The 19,216-nt window shown below is 37.1% G+C and overlaps 1 protein-coding gene across 4 annotated transcripts in view; it reads left to right on the top strand.

Moving 5' to 3' along the window:
• VPS45 (vacuolar protein sorting 45 homolog) overlaps positions 1-19,216 on the top strand; it is an 87,206-nt gene that overhangs the window by 19,818 nt on the left and 48,172 nt on the right. For all 4 annotated transcript variants that reach the window (XM_003817318.7, XM_034934436.3, XM_063605608.1 and 1 more), the window contains exons 8-13: positions 3,402-3,536; positions 3,944-4,057; positions 4,786-4,953; positions 14,010-14,168; positions 14,375-14,482; positions 15,618-15,739. In XM_003817318.7, coding sequence (XP_003817366.1) covers positions 3,402-3,536; positions 3,944-4,057; positions 4,786-4,953; positions 14,010-14,168; positions 14,375-14,482; positions 15,618-15,739 — 806 coding nt within the window. The remainder of the gene's footprint in view (positions 1-3,401; positions 3,537-3,943; positions 4,058-4,785; positions 4,954-14,009; positions 14,169-14,374; positions 14,483-15,617; positions 15,740-19,216) is intronic.

The following is a 19,216-nucleotide window of genomic DNA, read 5'->3' as shown; positions in this document are numbered from 1 at the left end:
CCATCCACTGTCATCATAACTCTTCTGCTTCATCTCTCCTGTACCTTTCTGCCAGTACCTCCACCCCTAATCAAGACAGCTTCCTAATTCTGTAGATTCTATTTCCCTGTGTTTCCTTCTGTCTCCTCATTTCCATGCTTACAGCCATTGCCTTGGTCTAGATCCTAATCTCTTGCAAGAATATTGAAATAGTCATCTACTTCGTTCCCTACTTTTTATTTCTTCTCACTCCAAATGTTCCACAAGTACAATTTCCTAAAGCACAGCTCTATCTTATTACTCTTGGCTTAAAAAACTTCATTGGTTCCCATTTGCCTACTAGGTTAAAAAGAAACTCCTGAACTTGGCATCCAAGAGCCTTCACAATGTGGGCTAAACCTCTTATAAAACCTAGAGTTCACCACTTACATAGATAATGCCACATGGTTTCCTGCCAGCATGCTTTTACTGTGACTGCTTTCTAAACTCTAGAATGTTTGGAATACCTTCTCTTCCCATCTTCACCTATCAAAATGCTGCTGTTAAAACCACTCAATCTGGCCGGGCACGGTCGCTCACGCCTGTAATCCCAGCACTTTGGGAGGCCAAGGTGGCTGGATCACCTGAGGTCAAGAGTTCAAGACTAACCTGGCCAACATGGTGAAGCCCCGTCTCTACTAAAACTACAAAAAAATTAGCCGGGTGTGGTTGCACACACCTGTAGTCCCAGCTACTTGGGAGGCTGAGGCAGGAGAATCATTTGAACCCAGGAGGCGAAGGTTGCAGTAAGCTGAGATCATGCCACTGCACTCCAGCCGGGGCGACAGAGCAAGACTCCGTCTCCAAAAATAAATAAATAAATAAAATGATTTATATGAATAATAGCAAAGAATAAAAAAAAAAAAGAGCCGGGCGCGGTGACTCACACCTATAATCCCAGCACTTTGGGAGGTCGAGTTGGGTAGATCACCTGAGGTCCTGAGTTTGAGACCAGCCTGGCCAACATGATGAAACCGTCTCTACTAAAAATACAAAAAATTAGCTGGACATGGTGGCAGACGCCTGTAATCCCAGCTACTCAGGATGCTGAGGCAGGAGAATCACTTGAACCTGGGAGGCAGAGGTTGCAGTGAGCCGAGATCATGCCACTGTCCTCCAGCCTGGGCAACGAGAGCGAAACTCTTGTCTCAAAAAAAAAAAAAAAAAAACACTCAAAAGCCATCTCCAACATCCAGCCATTCTTCAACATCTCGAAGCCTGTATTCTTTCAGTCAGATATTGTTCTTATCTCCTGAAAATCCCTGTAGACTTGTAGACCTTTGTGTCTCTCTCATGTCTCATGCTGTACTTGCCATGTTGTAGCTTTGGTTGTTTACATCCTCTCCTACGTTACATATTTCTTCAAGGCAGACTGAGTCTCACCAGTGTTTTTTCTCCTTCAAGTATAAGAACAGTGCACATAGCGGGTGCTCTATTAATAGTGATTTTATATGTGTGTATGTATTTATTGAGACAGAGTCTCTCTCTGTCACCCAGATTGGCGTGATCTCAGCTCACTGCAACCTCCACCTCCCAGGTTCAAGCAATTCTCATGCCCCAGCTTCCTGAGTAGTTGGGATCACAGGTGCGCACCCCCACACCTGGCTAATTTTTGTATTAAATATTTTTAGTACAGACAGGGTTTCGCCATATTGGCCAGGCTGGTCTCGAATTCCTGACCTCAAGTGATCTGCCCGACTCGGCCTCCCAAAGTGCTAAGATGACAGGCGTGAGCCACCACACCCGGCTGTGACTTTGTATTTACAGAGAAAGGCACAGTCTATGTTTCAGTTTCTTCCCAGCTTGTACTAATGTTAATGCTAAGGGAAATCTGTGGAGTGAAACTTCTCTGTAGTATAAAATAGCCTTGTATTCCTAAAATTCAAAGTAATATATGTTCACCGAAGAAACTTTTGATATTATCAAAAAGTAGAAAGAAAATTAATTGCCTATTATTCTGTCTCCCAAAGAAAAGCAACTATTTATCCCACAGATTTCACTGGGGACTTCTTTTGTGCCACGTACTAAACTAAGTACTAGAGATAAAAGGTTAAAAGTTACAATTTCTGCCCTCAAAGAGCTCATGGTCCAATTATGAGAAAAATAAACATAATTTTAATTATAGAGTAAGTGCTAGAAGCATGTACAAGAAGCTATCCATAAAAGCATAAAACATTTTGTTCTACGTTTTTTTTTTTTTTTTTGAGATGGAGTTTTGCTCTTATTGTCCAGGCTGGAGTGCAATGGTGTGATCTTGGCTCACTACAACCTCCGCCTCCTGGGTTCAAGTGATTCCCTGCCTCAGCCTCCTGAGTAGCTTGGATTACAGGCATGTGCCGCCATGCTCGGCTAGTTTTGTATTTTTAGTAGAGATGGGGTTTCACCATGTTGGTCAGGCCGGTCTTGAACTCCCGACCTTAAGTGATCCACCCACCTCAGCCTCCCAAAGTGCTGGGATTACAGGCATGAGCCACCATGCCCAGCCTTGTTGTACTTATTTTAAGTGCGACTTAATGGAACTTGCTTTTTCAAGAATTCCTTTGGCAAATCTTTTAGGAAATAAGCACCTTCTTTTATAACCTTCTAAATTATTTCTTAATAAATCTAGTTTTCTTAAGATAAAATATGTATATAAACATTTCTAGCATTTAGATTCTAGATGCAGAAGGGAACGTGCTAGAAAATACTTCATTTTGTCTAACAGACCTATGACTGAAAGTAATCTATTCTCCATAATTGGTGAAAAGGGAAAATTTGGAGATTTCTCATTTCCAGTTTTACCAAATAAATTCTCAATTTGTGAGACTGGAAACCAGTCCTTCCTCTCAACTCCCCTTAGGTAAAAATATAAAATAAAATGGGTTCAAAGGTAAGTTTCTGAATATCCCAGTGTTTTGATCAACTCACAAGGTTTTTCTGATAATACTAGTGTTCCCAGGACAAATATAGTACCACTCAGATCTGCAAGAACACACTTCTCATGCTGCAGAAAACCATAGAAGCATACAGGAAATGGTACAGCTTGTAACTGCAGTACCAATATAGCTCTATCTGTGAAGCCAAAAATATACTCTTAATTCACAGGCAAAAAATTGGAGCTAATAATAGCTCTAATTTGTTTTCTTTCTATCAAGAATATTAATCTTGCTGCCCTTTTTCCAAAAGTATGAAATCTAAAAGTATTTTGACTTTTCTTCCGTGTTTAATCAATTAAAATGACAGTCTTAATGCTTATAGCACAAAGTATGAATAAAATTTAACTCGAGAATCTTCATGTAAAGAAGACTAGTTAAAGAATGTTATCAGTTTTTATTTGTTTTCCTGAACGTTTACTATTTCCATATTCTGTCAGTTACCTTTTTTTTTCATAATTCTTTATTTAGTGGACATATCAGGCCATGGTCCACGAACTACTAGGCATAAACAACAATCGGATTGATCTTTCCAGAGTGCCGGGAATCAGTAAAGACTTAAGAGAAGTGGTCCTATCTGCTGAAAATGATGAATTCTATGCTAATGTAGGTGGTTTAAATTTTTTTTAATTGTCTTTAGTTGTTTTTATGTAAGAAGATCAATATTGGCTTGTTAGTATAGGGGCAGGCATGGGATTTCATGTGAAAGGATGATACGGGCATCCTGTGCATAAACTGCCTCTCAAGGGAAGGCAGAAGACTTGGATTCTGACCCTTTAGCAATTTTTTTTCATAGAGATCACGTAGTTATTTACTTCTCTCCCCTCCAGTAGCTGTTTGTGAGAATAGTAATGGTATTCATCAACAGTGTCCCAGCTAATGTCCAAATTTGGTAATTAAAATAGAATTTCCCTGCCCTTCAATTCTGTGTTCCAAATTCTTTTTCACTTCTTTCAAGTTGTCTGAAAGTCAGACTAGTTGATGAAGTGTGCTTCCAACTTTCTTTTTCACAGAATATGTACCTGAACTTTGCTGAGATTGGTAGCAATATAAAGAATCTCATGGAAGATTTTCAGAAGAAGAAACCAAAAGAACAGCAAAAACTAGAATCAATAGCAGACATGAAGGTAAATTGAACATGTACATGAATGACAAACGTGACAGTTTGGTACTATTCATGTAAGCAACACTTTTGGAATCTTCTGGGTCTAATTTCTACCTTGATTGATTTTATTTGGTTTGAGACTTATTTTCTGTAATGTCTTTAAACAATATAGTGAAAACTTTATGATAAGCCATGTGCTTCTTTCCATTCTTCAGTAATATCTGGACTATTTAAAGACTCAATCTATTGCTGGGAGCAGTGGCTCACGCCTGTAATCCCAGCACTTTGGGAGGCCGAGGCAGGCGGATCACCTGAGGTCGGGAGTTCAAGACCAGCCTGACCAACATGGTGAAACCCCGTCTCTACTAAAAATACAAAATTAGCCAGGTGTGGTGGCGCATGCCTGTAATCCCGCTACTCGGGAGGCTGAGGCGGGGGAATCCCTTGAACCTGGGAGGCGGAGGTTGGGAGGTTGCAGTGAGCCAAGATCACGCCACTACACTCCAGCCTGGGCAACAAGAGCAAAACTCTGTCTCAAAAAAAAAAAAAAAAAAAAAAAAACAACTCAGTCTACCAACATATACCAGTTCTTCTCTTCTTAAGCATAACAAAATGCCATGTGGCTGAAAGTTGTAGATGCTTTAATCTGGGCTGAAAAACAACCCCCGCTTTCCCCAACCCCCATTCAGTACATGCTTATCCTCAGTCAAAAAATAACAGAACCTCCCATTGATGTTTTTCCCATGGCAGGCGTTTGTTGAGAATTATCCACAGTTCAAGAAAATGTCTGGGACTGTTTCAAAGCATGTGACAGTGGTTGGAGAACTGTCTCGATTGGTCAGTGAGCGGAATCTGCTGGAGGTTTCAGAGGTTGAGCAAGAACTGGCCTGTCAAAATGACCATTCTAGTGCTCTCCAGGTCAGTCCAATTTGATGAGCACCTACTATGTGTAAAGCACTGTGCCAGGCAGAGCAAGAGATAAAAAGGCAAGTAATCCTTCTTCATCAACATGGAATTTAGTCCGACAAGGAGCTGACATGAGAACACAAATTAATATTATTTAAGATAGATCTATAAAAAGAGTCACAAGAGAAGTGTAATGTGCAATTCCCAAGGGTTCAGTTAATTAGTATGAGGGCAGCCTAGTCCACTAGAAAGAGCACCAAACTAGAATCAGAAGATCTAGATGGGAGTGTTTGGTATACCACTTACAGGCTTTGTGACATGGAGCTGTTGACTTAATCTCTGAGCCAGTTTCATTATTTGTAAAATAGGTATATTAATACTCATCTCACAGAGTGGTTAGGAAGACTTTAAAAGATAAAACGTATATTAAAATGTATTATCTAAGTTTTTTCATTATTGAAGATCTGCTTTTCATCGCACCAACATATTAATGCCTGCTATATGTATATACTACTGCTGTGAGGATCTGAATACAAAGATGAATAAGATACCACATTACAGTAGGGGAGAAAGAAATTTAAACCAGCAATTGTAATACCAAGCACTATGTACCATATTAGAGGTATTTACAAAGGAATATGGAAATACAGAGGAAGGACAACTGTTTTCCCCAAGGATGAGGCTTCTTAGCACTTCTTAGGGAAAATAACATCAAACAGGGAAAAGGAATAAACATTCTCAGCAGAGAGAATGCAGGCATGAAGATGTGAAGAAATAAATATTGATATATATATATTTTTTCTATATATATATAAAATATTTATATTTGAAATATACATATATTTAAATATATATATGGGAACAGAGAATAGTTCAGTGTGGCTAGTCCAGGGTACAAGATGAGTGGTCTTAGACTGGAAAGACTGACTGAAGCCAGGTTATGGCCATTGGAAGGAAGTTGGGCTTTAATCTTAAAATGATGGGGGCTCCCGGAGGATTTTAGAAGAATAGCAACATAATCAGACTCTGGCCTCAAGAAATGTATAGTCTAATTGAAGAGACAAAACTAAAGCACAAGAAAAAATTAGATAATGTTTCAAGATGAGAATTAAGTCATAATTGTAATACTGACTGTAACAGGTTTTGAGGTTAGAGAAGGCAAGATTTGGATGGACCACAAAAGAATGAATAGAATTTGGGGGAGGAGTTCAGCCAGGAGCAGCAAAAGCAAAGATGTAGAAATATGGAGGAAGTAATAAACAGTTTGACCTGTAGAGAGTGAGTATGAAACAGAATTAGATAAAATTGAATTGGTAAACAAAAAACAGTTTACAAGCTTTATGAAGAGGCTTGTAAGAATTTATACCTGCTGAGATAAGCAAAGAGATCCAGTATAGGATCTTATGTAGAAAGTTGAGGTGAGGAAGGCAGTATTTTAGGAAATGTAACCTAGTAAGGATGCTTTAGAGGTGAAAAAACAGGTCAGAGAGACTTGTAGACTTACAGTGATAGTAGTAAAAATGTACAGCAAGGGGCAGAACTGAAAAACATTTCAAAGGGAGAAGAATTAGACGACAGGCTGGATATAAAGATAGAATAAATCAGAGGTAATTCCATGTTTCCTGAGAAATGACAAAGTATGATGTCACTGACAAGTAATTTAGGAATACGAGTCCTTTAGGAAATAGCCATTTCTAAGCCACTTATAAGAAGCACATTTCCCTGTTAATAGGGCCCTATATTCTAAAGCTTAGCTTCTTTCTTTCCCAGCTACAGTTCCACTTTATTCTATAAAATAATGCCAACCTGTTATATTGGAAACAACTCAGGTTTTGGACCCAGACTGGCTTGGCTTATATCCTACCTCTCCTTACCAAAGTTTCTTTGGGAAAATTACTTGATTTGCCCAAGTCTTGGGGATTATGATTTCAAACTTTCAGACCGTTACGATGATTCAATGAGATATGTAAAATGCTTCACATGTAATAGGTGCTTTGTAAATGTTAGTTCCCTTCCTCTAAGCATGATTTTTTTTTTACACATAGTGCAAACAAAAGAAAGAAGTCTACCTGTGGGTGCTCTAGTTATACCAGAGTCTTTACTGGGACTTATTGTTGTTGGGTTTTGGATCAGAACCTAAAGTCACATTCTTTTTAATCACTAAATAGTATCCTTTGTAAAGATGTATCCTAATCTATTTAACTTGGCCTTTAAACAACACTACTAACAGTATTTTATAGTTGTTTCGTGGGCCTAATAGAAATGTCCTGATATTTATCACAAAAAATGAGTTTTCTGCCTCTTATTAAATAAAAAACAAAATTGTGTCCCGTAACTAAATTTAAATTTCTTATATTTCTTTATCATTTGATTTTTCCCTTGAAAACAGTAGAACCAGACTTAATCACTAGCCAGTTTTACTGTCTTTATTTGTATCTCTCTACATGTGGAAAGCAATTAGAAAAAGTTCTTGTAATAACTTGTCTGAAACTTTATTTTTGTGTTCACTTTAAAAGAAAAATAGTCACTTAAAAATATAAATTCTATTTGTGATCCACTTTTTATTTTTAGAACTTATCTTTTGAAGGTTTTCTTGTCTAGGGTATTGGGATTTTACAGTGAGCAGTTGATTTGGAGTCCCCCATCATAAACGACTTATTTGGCAACATAACTTAAATAGTCTATAAAGGGATCTTTTGTTTGATAGTAAGTGGATGTCAGGGGCCTGACTTCTAGAGGGGTTATAGCATTCCTTGGCTTGACCTTAGATGATAATACGTCATGAAGCAATGAAATGAGGTTTGTGAGTAGAGATGGGGTTTGCTTTATTGAATAGTATCATGACAAGAAAAAAAAGTTCATGTATTGCTAAAAGTTAACTTAAAAATTGCTGCCATTCTAACCATTATTTTGTAGGCTAATGAAAATTTCATTTAGAAAGAATTTCACTAGAACCAAAGTGAAATTTACTACCACTGAAACATATACATATCCTCAGAAGAGATTTATTGATTAGTAATGAAGATTTGCCATACCATGAAGAAAAGCATCTTTAGAAAGTGAGCAATTCCACCCTTACCATCCTCCCTATACTCTGCCCCCCCATGCCCAGCCTGTGTTGTCATATCACAGTTTTTCATTTGGAGAGAGGAACCAGTCTATTTTATATTTTTTCCTGACCTTTCATAAAGATCTCAAATCATCCTGTTAATGATACATAATAAGGACTCAATAAATATTTATTAGAAAAATGAGGAGGAAGAGCTCTATTTGAAGCAGTATAGAGTAGTGGCTAAGAGCTTGGGCCTTTGATGGCTTGGGTTTGAAAATAATTCCTAACCACTCTAAAACTCAGTCCTTTTGTCTATAAAGGGGGAAAAATAATAGTACTTACCTCAAAATTGTTGTGAGAGTGCAATGAGCTAATACATGTAAAACACTTATGGTACTTGGTACTTACAGCTTTCGAGAAATATTAACTACCAACATTAAGAGTATTATTATTTGATGGTACATTTAATTTTCTTAATGGCATCCAAGACATGTTTTTTAGTTCAGTGATAGCCTTGTATCTCTCTGATTTCAGAAAAGTGTTTGGTTTTTTTGTGTGTGTGTTTTGTTTTGTTTTGTTTTGCCACTCATTAAAATTATAAGAAAAGTGGTTGGGACACATTGAACTGACTGACAATTTTACTTTGATTAATTAAATGTAAAAATGATCCTTTTATTCTAAAACAACATTTAGCCAGTATTTTAGAAACAGTATTGATCAGCAGAAGATCTACTGCAAAGCTCAATTTTATGTTGACTAGTCATTAAGAAAAGGAATACTGACTCCGATGTATTTACCAGTCAGTAGAACTGGGTCTTGTCTGCTTTCTATCATTTTTCCCTGATAAGCTTTTTATATTCCCACAACACTGTTCTCTCAAACTGTTAGGCTCATTTTTGTCAGATCAGCATGTGGAAGACTTCTGCCAATTCCATCTTACTGTCCTAATCTGTTGGTTTATTTTGTTATTCTCTGACTTTACTACATTAATATAGTAGATAACAAAGAAGGGATCCTGTTCTTTAGGTTAAACTAAAACAAAAAAAAAATGGAGACTATCTTTATTACCAAGACCAACTGGAATCTGTATAATAGTTTGAAATGTGTGTATGTCATAATGATTTCTTCTTGCTGTGCTGCTTTATCATAGTTTTGATAGAAGAAAACAGAAAAGTAAAAAAAGATTTAGCCAGAAACAATGGAAGAATCTCTAAATATCAGAAAAGAAGAATGGTTTTCTCGTTGATGTCTTATAAATGAATGTTAGTTCCTTTAGGAAACTTGATCTCCAAAGACACTATTTTTGCTTTGCTTTGCTTTGCTTTTCCTATTCCTTGATTAGGCCCACACAAATGTTAGAGTTCAGTGCAAGGTTTTCGAATCCTGTCTTCTTAAGTAGATGACAATTTTCTGTTTTGCTCTTTACTCAGTCATTGTTATAATGTGACAGTGTTCTTTTCTAATAGTCACAAGGCTGATGGAAAATTTAATAAGAGAAACCAAAAAATTATGTAATTCAGTTAATTTCCAACAGATAAATACTACCGTGTAGCATATAACCTGCTTTGTAATTATAAGCCTCTCTGATTCTTTTTTCTCCTCTTCTCTGGTTAGTGCCCTGAAATCTCAATGTAATGTATGCCACTGCCAATCAAGTTGACAAGTCAAGTAGTTATAAGGGAAATCCTTCAAAATGAAGTTAAAGGATAAAGTGGGATCAAGGCAGACAAAAAGGTCCTGCGTCTCCAAGGACTGATACAGCTGAAAGAAAAGAAAGAACTCAGCTTGTACCTACAGGTTTCTTTTCATGAGAGAATAGATGCCTCTAGCTAGAACATGGACCTGAGCCATGAGTTGGGTCCTAAGGGCTCAAAAGTAGGCAAAATAATTACTCGCAGTAAGCCTGGTCAGATCTGGGCCAAGTCCTCAGTAAAGAACTAAGAGTCAAGCCAGGCAATCTAAATACCACTACCAAGTCTCAAGGAATGGAAGTGGATTTTTTTTAGGATTGATGCATAATGATTGTACAGATTTATGGAATACAATGTGATGTTTCAATACATGTATACATTGTGTAGTGATCAAATCAGGGTAATTAGCATATCCATCACCTTAAACATCTGTCATTTCTTTGCGATAAGAACATTTAAAAACCTCTCTTATAGCTATTTTGACATATATAATACATTATTGTTAACTCTATTCATGCTACTATGCAGTAGAACACCAGAACATATTCCTGCTATCTAACTGTAGCTTTGTACCTATTAACCAATTTCTAACCACCCCTATCCTTCACCATCCCATCCTCTGGTAACTGCTATTCTGCTCTCTACTTCTATGAGTTCAATGAGAACAACTTTTTAGATTCCACATGTGAGTAAGATCGTGCACTATTTGTCCTTCTGTGTCTGATTTATTTCACTTAATGTAAGTCCTCCAGGTTAATCTGTTTTGCCACAAATGACAGGATTTTGTTCTATTTCATGGCTGAATAATAAATAAATATATATATATATATATATATATATGCTGCATTTTCTTTTCCTTTTTTTTTTTTTTTTTTTTTTTTTGAGACAGGGTTTGGCTCTGTCGCCCAGGCTAGAGGGTAGTGGTGCAATCTTGGCTCACTACAACTTCTGCCTCCCAGGCTCAAGCTACTCTCCCACCTCAGCCTCCCCAGTAGCTGGGACTACAGGTATACACCGCCATGCCCAGCTAATTTTTGTATTTTTGTAGAGACAGAATTTCACCATGTTGTCCAGGCTGGTCCCCAGCTCCTGAGCTCAAGCAGTCCACCTGCATCGGCCTCCCAAAGTGCTGGGATTATAGACCTGAGCCACCGTGCCCGACCTAAATACTGCTTTTCTTGATCCATTCATCTGTTGATGGACATTTAGGTTGATTTCATATCTTGGCTATTTTGAATAGTGCTGCAGTAAACATAGGAGTGCAGATATCTCTTCAACATACTGATTTCATTTCCTTTGGATATATACCAAGTAGTTAGATTGCTAAATCATATAGTAGTTCTATTTTTAATTTTTTAAGGAATCTTCATACTATTTTCCATAATGGCTGTACTAATTTACATTCCCACCAGTTGTGTGTAAGGGTTCTTATTTCTCCACGTCATCATCAACAACACTTACTATCTCTAATAAGAAACAGCCAAGAGTCAAGATCCAAGTGAAGGTAAATAGAAAAGGGCAGAGACTGATTACTGCAAATAGTCTTTGACTGTCATCATACCAGTTTTGTGAATTTATAGTTACTTGGATTTCTCAGATTTGCTTAAAAGTACAGAGACAGATCAGCCAGAAAAGGTGGTAAGAGAGTGACTGCAAGGGCAGGAAATGAGACATTGTGCCTATAAGAAAAGTAACAACAGAAATCCCAAATGGGATTTCTTTTCTTTTTAAAAAATTTTTTTTAAATGTTTATTTATTTATTTGAGACAGTTTCACTCTGTCACCCAGGCTGGAGTACTGTGGCACGTAATCTCGGCTCACTGCAACCTCCGCCTCCCAGGTTCAAGCAATTCTCCTGCCTCAGCCTCTTGAGTAGCTGAGACTACAGGCGCCCGCCACTACATCCTGCTAATTTTTTGTATTTTTAGTAGAGAGGGAGTTTCACCATGTTGGCCAGGCTGGTCTCGAACTCCTGACCTCAAGTGATCCACCTACCTCGACCTCACAAATTGTTGGGATTACAGGCGTAAGCCATGGCACCCGGCCCCCAACAGGATTTCTTAATGTTTTAAACTTACGCTGTTGATTGAGATACATACATAATTTGTACCTGAAATTTCTTCATATTATAGTAGAAAATAGTGGAACATTTGAACAGATACCCTAAATGGGCTGTATTCCGTGGCTGCTCTAGGGGAAAGATCCCATGAAAGGAAAAAAATGAGAAAAATCTTACGAATTTGGGATCGAAATCTACCAACGAGAAGTTTCTCCCTTTTTGATCCCTTAAGGATGATGGTAGTGAAATAGTAACCCAAAAAATCAACAATAGAAATCTCTCTCAGAGAACTCTGTACTTGAAAGCTACATGGGAGGTTCCCCATTATCATCATAGTCCCTAGTCAGTGTGAACAGAAGAGCTCTTAGACATTGGACATGGTTGTTGTCAGGTACAAAAGAGATAATGTATGTGAAAGCATTTTGTAAGTTGTAAAGTAATCATATAGTTGATAGTTATGTCCTCAGAATTCAGTGCCCTTCAAGGCTCTTGCCAGCCTTTCAAACCAAGCCATTTCTTCCTCTGATTTCCATATTTATTTTGATAGTGCCACTGCTTTTGGTCTCTCACACTGGTTCCAATATTTACTGATTCTTCAGGACCTTTGGCAAGTGTCACCTCTGTGAAGTCTTTCCTAATTTCTCAACAACCCAATATACTTTCTCTTCCCCTTTCTCTCCCCTTCCTCTTTTGCACTGATTTTCAGCTTTTGCTTTTTGTTTTGTTTTTTGCATACATGTTTCTGTTATAACACCACATATTTGTTCCTGAAAAACCTCATATTCTATAAAAACATGCACTAAAAAAAGGGTTATGAGAATATAGGGTTATAAGCAGACCACTTAAAATCTACATGACTATAGAAAGAAAGAAAAAATTCATATAATTTTTAAATCAGAGCCCTAATAAAAATAGTAACAATTATAATAAAAATACTAGCATGGTTAAATCTCCACCGGCATTTGCACCTAGAAATCGAGCCAGTCCATCCTCTGCAGCCTTATTCCTGGGGCTCATGTTTTCTTCAAATTATAAGGTCTTGAAAATACTCACTTCTCATAAAGACTACCTTGTCAAAATTAAAAATACCATATGGAGACAGCTTTCTTCATCAATCAGTGTTTGATTGTTATTTTGTTTTGTTTTGCTTTTTTACACAGTGCAATATATTTGCATCCTTTTTATTTGCACTTGCCCTTTCCCCATATAGCATAACACAGTGGAAAGTGCAACAGTTCTTGAAGCTACAAAACCAGATACTTCTTGCAGAACACACTTCTGTAGGATTATCGTCTTTTTTTCTTAAGGTATTGGTAAGGCTTCCCCTTTAATCATAAGAAAGCCTATCCATTCTGGAAAAATTACATGTGAACCAATATGCCTTCTGTGTTAAACTGACACCATTTCCATATTTATCCATCTCACAGAAGTAAAGTACATTAAAGAAACATGTATATAGCAGAATAAATTATATTACTTTGATCATCCTTCACCCCATTGACTGTGAACTCACTGGGGACAGGAATTGTCTTTAACTTATCTGTGTGCCTGCAACAGTGCATGACATACTGCCTTATGGGGACTCAAAAGTATTTGTTGACTTGAATTAAATTATTTGTTCTGCTGCATAATAAATATAAATCTGTACTATATGGAAGGTCCTGAATATGAGGATTAAAAAATGTAAACATGGCTTCTCCTGGCCCCCTTTCCTATCGGTACCTGCCTCTTAAAATCATTAAGTACTAAATGTAGAGATTACATGCTATTACATACTCATCTCTGTCAACCATGTTGAGACATGTTCTGATGCTTCTTAGAGATCAAGCCCAGTCTGTGTAAAATTCTACCAACTTGTCTCCATTTCACTGGTCAATCATTAATACTAAGAGAAAGCAGTAGGGTTTGCAAATCAACTAGTCAGTTTTGTTGTGCCGTATTGATTCAAGTCGTGGAAATAGTAAGTGTTCCTTCTTTCAGCAAGGAAATTACAACTTCAGCTATTGGAAAAGAAAAGTGGAACTATCCATTATTAAATTCATTTTTGTCCTAAAGCAATTACAATGGAAATATATTTCCTTATTTAGTTCTTACCTTGGACAAAAGGCATTTAATTTTCTATAGTTGAGACAGTTGCTAAGTGTATGACTTATAATTGTCATAGTAGTGATGTATCACTACCATTCAATAATTATTAGATCTAAGGCATTGTACAACAGATGACTCAAGTGAAAGGGGGATAAATATAAGTTCTATCTTTCTTCAGAATATAAAAAGACTTCTGCAGAACCCCAAAGTGACAGAGTTTGATGCTGCCCGCCTGGTGATGCTTTATGCTTTACATTATGAGCGACACAGCAGCAATAGCCTGCCAGGACTAATGATGGACCTCAGGAATAAAGGTGTTTCTGAGAAGTATCGAAAGGTAACCAGTTTCCATATTAGCCCACCAAACAGGAACCAACTCTGTTATTATATTCTTAGCTCTAACGAATGATAAATCATACTATTTTTATTTACAGAAATGTATAATTCTGTCTTTTCATTTTTGTTTCCTTAATAAAATTATTTTCTTATGAAATGGGCTTCCTGATGCCTAAGCAATCAAAATTTGCTTCTCTTTCTTAATAGCTCGTGTCTGCAGTTGTTGAATATGGTGGTAAACGAGTCAGAGGAAGTGACCTCTTCAGCCCCAAAGATGCTGTGGCTATCACCAAACAATTCCTCAAAGGACTGAAGGTATAGACATCTCCTCTATGCTCTCCTGAGTGAGAACAGTTGAAGTCCTTGAGGCTGAGAGTGAATGAATATGATCTTCAAAGTATCTTGAAGATTGCTGCTAATTTAGTACTGTGTCAGTTAAATGAAATTAAAACTGGCATCCTCTTGAAAGCTTTTTCTTTTAGTGCTTTCTGTCTTAGAGCTGTATCAGCATTGGACCAAATAGCTTAGCAGGAAATAACTGGAGATATTTCCAGGAAATAAGAAGAAAAAGACAAACAGTTCTGTTAGTCACAGATATTTTACACCATTTGTTTATAATTAAAGATTTTTTAGGTAGTTTCTCTTTGAAGGAAATTAAAGATGAAGCAAACATTTGATCTTTTAAAAATACTAACCTGTTTTCTTAAAATACTCAAAAATTAATTCTAATCTGCTAGCCTTTCTTTTTTTTTTTTTTTTTTTGAGACGGAGTCTCGCTCTGTCTCCCAGGCTGGAGTGCAGTGGCGCGATCTCGGCTCACTGCAAGCTCCGCCTCCCGGGTTTTACGCCATTCTCCTGCCTCAGCCTCTCGAGTAGCTGGGACTACAGGCATGCACCACCTACACCCGGCTAATTTTTTTTTTGTATTTTTAGTAGAGATGGGGTTTCACCGTGTTAGCCAGGATGGTCTCGAACTCCTGACCTTGTGATCTGCCCGCCTCGGCCTCCCAAAGTGCTGGGATTACAGGCGTGAGCCACCGCGCCCGGCAGCCTTTCTTATGTTTCCTGAAGTTTTTCTATTTTCCTGGGTATTTCCAGTCTTTTTTATACATAATCCTTTCCTTTTATTTGCTCTACCTATCATTTAACATTTCACAAAAGGGTGAGAGACAATGAAGACATGATAAAGGATTTAAGCAATTCCATTTTTAAAAAATCCTTTACAATAACTAGCCCTAAATTACAGAGTAATTTTTATGAGATTAGAACATTTCTAGCTGATTAAAATAATTTTTAAATTTCCCAGTTACTAAATCTATTTCCCACAGTTATGTAAATCTATCCCATGAAATCTCTATTGAGTGCATGTCCTTTTCTGATATGAATATTATTAATTCTTGTGTTGCCAATTTCCCAAAAATGACATAAGAACCATTTTCCCCTGTTTTAGGGAGTAGAAAATGTATATACACAGCATCAACCTTTCCTACATGAAACCCTGGATCATCTCATCAAAGGAAGGCTTAAGGAAAACCTATATCCTTATTTAGGCCCCAGCACACTCAGAGACAGGTAAGCTAACAAAGATATTAATAATAAAAGCCAGAAATACTGAACAAACAGAAAATTTAGAGTAATGTTAAGGACTAAAGCTGAGGTTATAGCATTCTGCTCCTCCTTTCTTCTGTTAAGATTCTTTTGGTTTTACATATGTCAGCATTAGATATGAATTCCCCTGCTAAGTCTGAAACATTTATTTCTTTTGTACTAAAGAAACAAGTGTTTTGGAGAGCCTCAAATCCTTCTGTATTTCAGTATCAGACCAGTTTACTTATGCCATTTAAGGTTCCGTTCAATGGCATCTGGCATTTGGTGTTTCCAACATTGAGGCCAAAAATAGGCTTGCTGCTTGATTGCCATCCAGAGCAGGTTGTTACTATTTTTGGTGAGGACTGGACTTTGCCAAATGTTGCCAGCACACAAACTGAGAGACCTAATTAATAAAGGCCATTTGTTACACAGGAGCAAAGGATGGCTTTCTTTTTGACTATTAACTAAAGGAAGCAATAATTGTCATCTTAATCCAGTGGTTAATTTTTAATAAAAACAAAACTTGTCCAGAACAACTTATTTAGGCCAACCTGAAATTTTAAATACTGTATACATAAATTCTACCTAGTTAAAAATTATATATTTTTTTTTGTTGGAACACGTGTTATCTAAGGGGCTAACATATATACTTGAATCCTATTGGATAGATTAATGTGAAAATTTTACTGTTGACATAATTCTTCTATTATTTCAGTTAATAAACATCTAAGAGCCTTGGAAGTATAGTGCTTTATAAACATAATGAGATTCTGAATGAGAAAAATGTTTTGAGATACATAGTTGATTCTTTTATGTGATAAAGTGTATTTTTTCACTTTGTCCTTTAAAAAATTTTTTTCTGTAATTTGGTACAGAACAGAAAAAAAAAATCATCTTTTAAAAGTCCAAGGTTGAGATGCAGAACATTTGGTGTTAAATTCAGAGAGTACACTCATTCAGATAAAATGTTTAAAGACCTTGGGATCAAGATTCAGAAATGTCAGCTAAGTGGGAAGAATGAACGCCAGCCCAAAGTTATGCACCTATCTGAGAGGCTTTTTAAAAAACAACTATTCTTGAGCTTTTGCATTAATGTGATAAATAAAAACATTTATTTGCTTATGAATTTTTATAAGAATTACTGAACAAGGAATTATTTATTACCAAAGGGAAACCACAGGCCACCAGAAGAATATACTGTATATGATCAGTACACAGCAGAAAACCTTTCTAATTTACATAATTCATTCCCACACAAAGCTCAAAATTATATTCCTTGAACAAAATGCACATTTATCAGTTGCCAACATCTGTTACCATTTGTCACTATAACCTAAGTATGCATATAGTTAATAATTCAGTTGCTTTGTCCTTTTACACAACAGATGTTGATTGAATGCTTTCAGTATGTTAAGAGCTGTTGTAGATGCTGGCGATATAGAAGTGACAGGAAAGACAAGGTACCCGCCCTCAAAGAACTTACATAGAGACAATGAGTAAACAAGTAAACAAATGAAGAATATAATTTTAATAAGTGCTATCCAGGAAATAAATAGGGTGATGAGCTTCAGAGTAATTGTAGGGGTGGGGAGGACTACTTTAGATGGAGAGAGAACCTCTCTGAGAGGTGATATTTAAGATGAGCTTTGAGTCATAAGAAAGAACCAGACCAGGCACGGTGGCTCACGCCTGTAATCCCAACACTTTGGGTGGCCAAAGCGGGAGGATCACCTGAGGTCAGTAGTTTGAACCAGGCTGGCCAACATGGCAAAACCCTGTCTCTACTAAAACTACAAAAATTAGCCTGGCGTGGGTAGCAGGCGCCTGTAATCCCAGCTACTCAGGAGGCTGAGGTAGAAGAATCGCTTGAACCTGGGAGGCGGAGGTTGCAGTGAGCTGAAATTTGCACCGTTGCACTCGAGCGTGGGCAACAGAGTGAGACCCCATCTCAAAAAAAAAAAAAAGCAATCACACGATGATTAGGAGAGAAAGCATCCAAAGCAGAGGGAAACACCAGAGCAAAGGTCTTGAAGAAAGAGAGAATTTGGCAAGTTAATGGAACAGAAGGGAGCCCTGCTTGGCTGGAGCATAGTGAATAAGGAGGAAATAAGAGGTTGAAAGATAGGTAGGGTTGGATCACATCGGTTCTCGAAGACCCTAGTAAAGAGATTTTTTTTTTAATGTCATAGGAAGCCATTGAAGAGTTAAGCATATGAGTAACATGAACTTAATTGTGTTTTAAAAGATATTTGTGGTGAGAATGGATTATTGAAGGCAAAAATAGAAGCAGAGAGACTACTGAGGAGATGACTGCAGTAGTCCAGGTGAGAAATGGAAGTGGTTTGGGTAGGAGGCTGAGAGAGAAGCCAGAATCAATAGTCATATTTAATGGCACAGATTTATGGAACAAGGGTAAGAGAGAAGTCAAGAATAACTCTCAGGCTTTGAGGAGAAACAGTTTTGTTGTTCAGTTGGAGAAGTCTATTGGATAACAAGTAGAAATGTCACATATTGAGAGTTGACAAAAACATTAGTAATATTAAAACCTCTGGAAATGTTGAACTGCTCCAGATTAAACATGGAAAAGGCAACTAGTTGGGGAAATGGAAACAAGAGGAGAGTGTATTGGATCATGACAAAGGTATTGGTGAATGAATTGGAGATTTGATGAGGCCAAAGAATTATTACAGAATAGTATTAGTATAGGTAAATTGGAAGTTGAGAGGTAGTTATTGGATAAAGATATTTTGAATTCAAGATTTCATAGGGGGTTCAGATACTTGTAACGAAGAAGTTTAGATTGTAAGCATGGATGTGGGTGGTTGTAGTGGGTAGAAGAAAAGATCAGGATTGGTAAGGAGACCAGGATGTTAGATGAGTAATCCACAGTGATGTTAAAGTCACTGACAATCTTGAAAAGAGAAGGAGAAAAAGGAGGACAAGTAAGCCAGAGCTAAAGTCTTCACGGAATAAAAGTGACCAGGAAAGGAGGTCAGGAGAAAACGGTGCAGCTACATTATGAGCTTCTAAGATAGTGGAAATTTTGAAGGAAGAAGGCAAAGAAATGGTTACAAAACTACAGTGGGTGTCACAGAACATACCTATACCACCTCCTGGCCATGCCTAACAGAAGGAATACTGCAAAGGACTTGAAAATACTCTTATTTACCAATTCTACTTCTAAAAGCTTACTGTATAGATATTCCTGTGCAAGTACACAAAGATACTTAAGCAAGGATGTTCACTGAAGTAATAGCAAAAAAACTAGGAACAAGCTAAATATCTATTAATAGAGGGCTGGTTACCTAAACTACAGTACAATATTACGTATTCTTTTTTTTTTAAATGACATAACTCCTCACAGGTGATATGCAAAGCTTTTTAAGATATATTAGATAGAAAAGCAGGATGTTATAACATTTCTTTTCTTTTCTTTTTTTTTTTTTTTGAGACAGAGTC

This window comes from Pan paniscus, chromosome 1 (assembly GCF_029289425.2).
Source record: "Pan paniscus chromosome 1, NHGRI_mPanPan1-v2.0_pri, whole genome shotgun sequence".
In the NCBI taxonomy this organism is placed as follows: domain Eukaryota; kingdom Metazoa; phylum Chordata; class Mammalia; order Primates; family Hominidae; genus Pan; species Pan paniscus.
The sequence above is the reverse complement of the archived record's forward strand: the minus strand, read 5'-3'. Positions and strand labels throughout refer to the sequence as shown.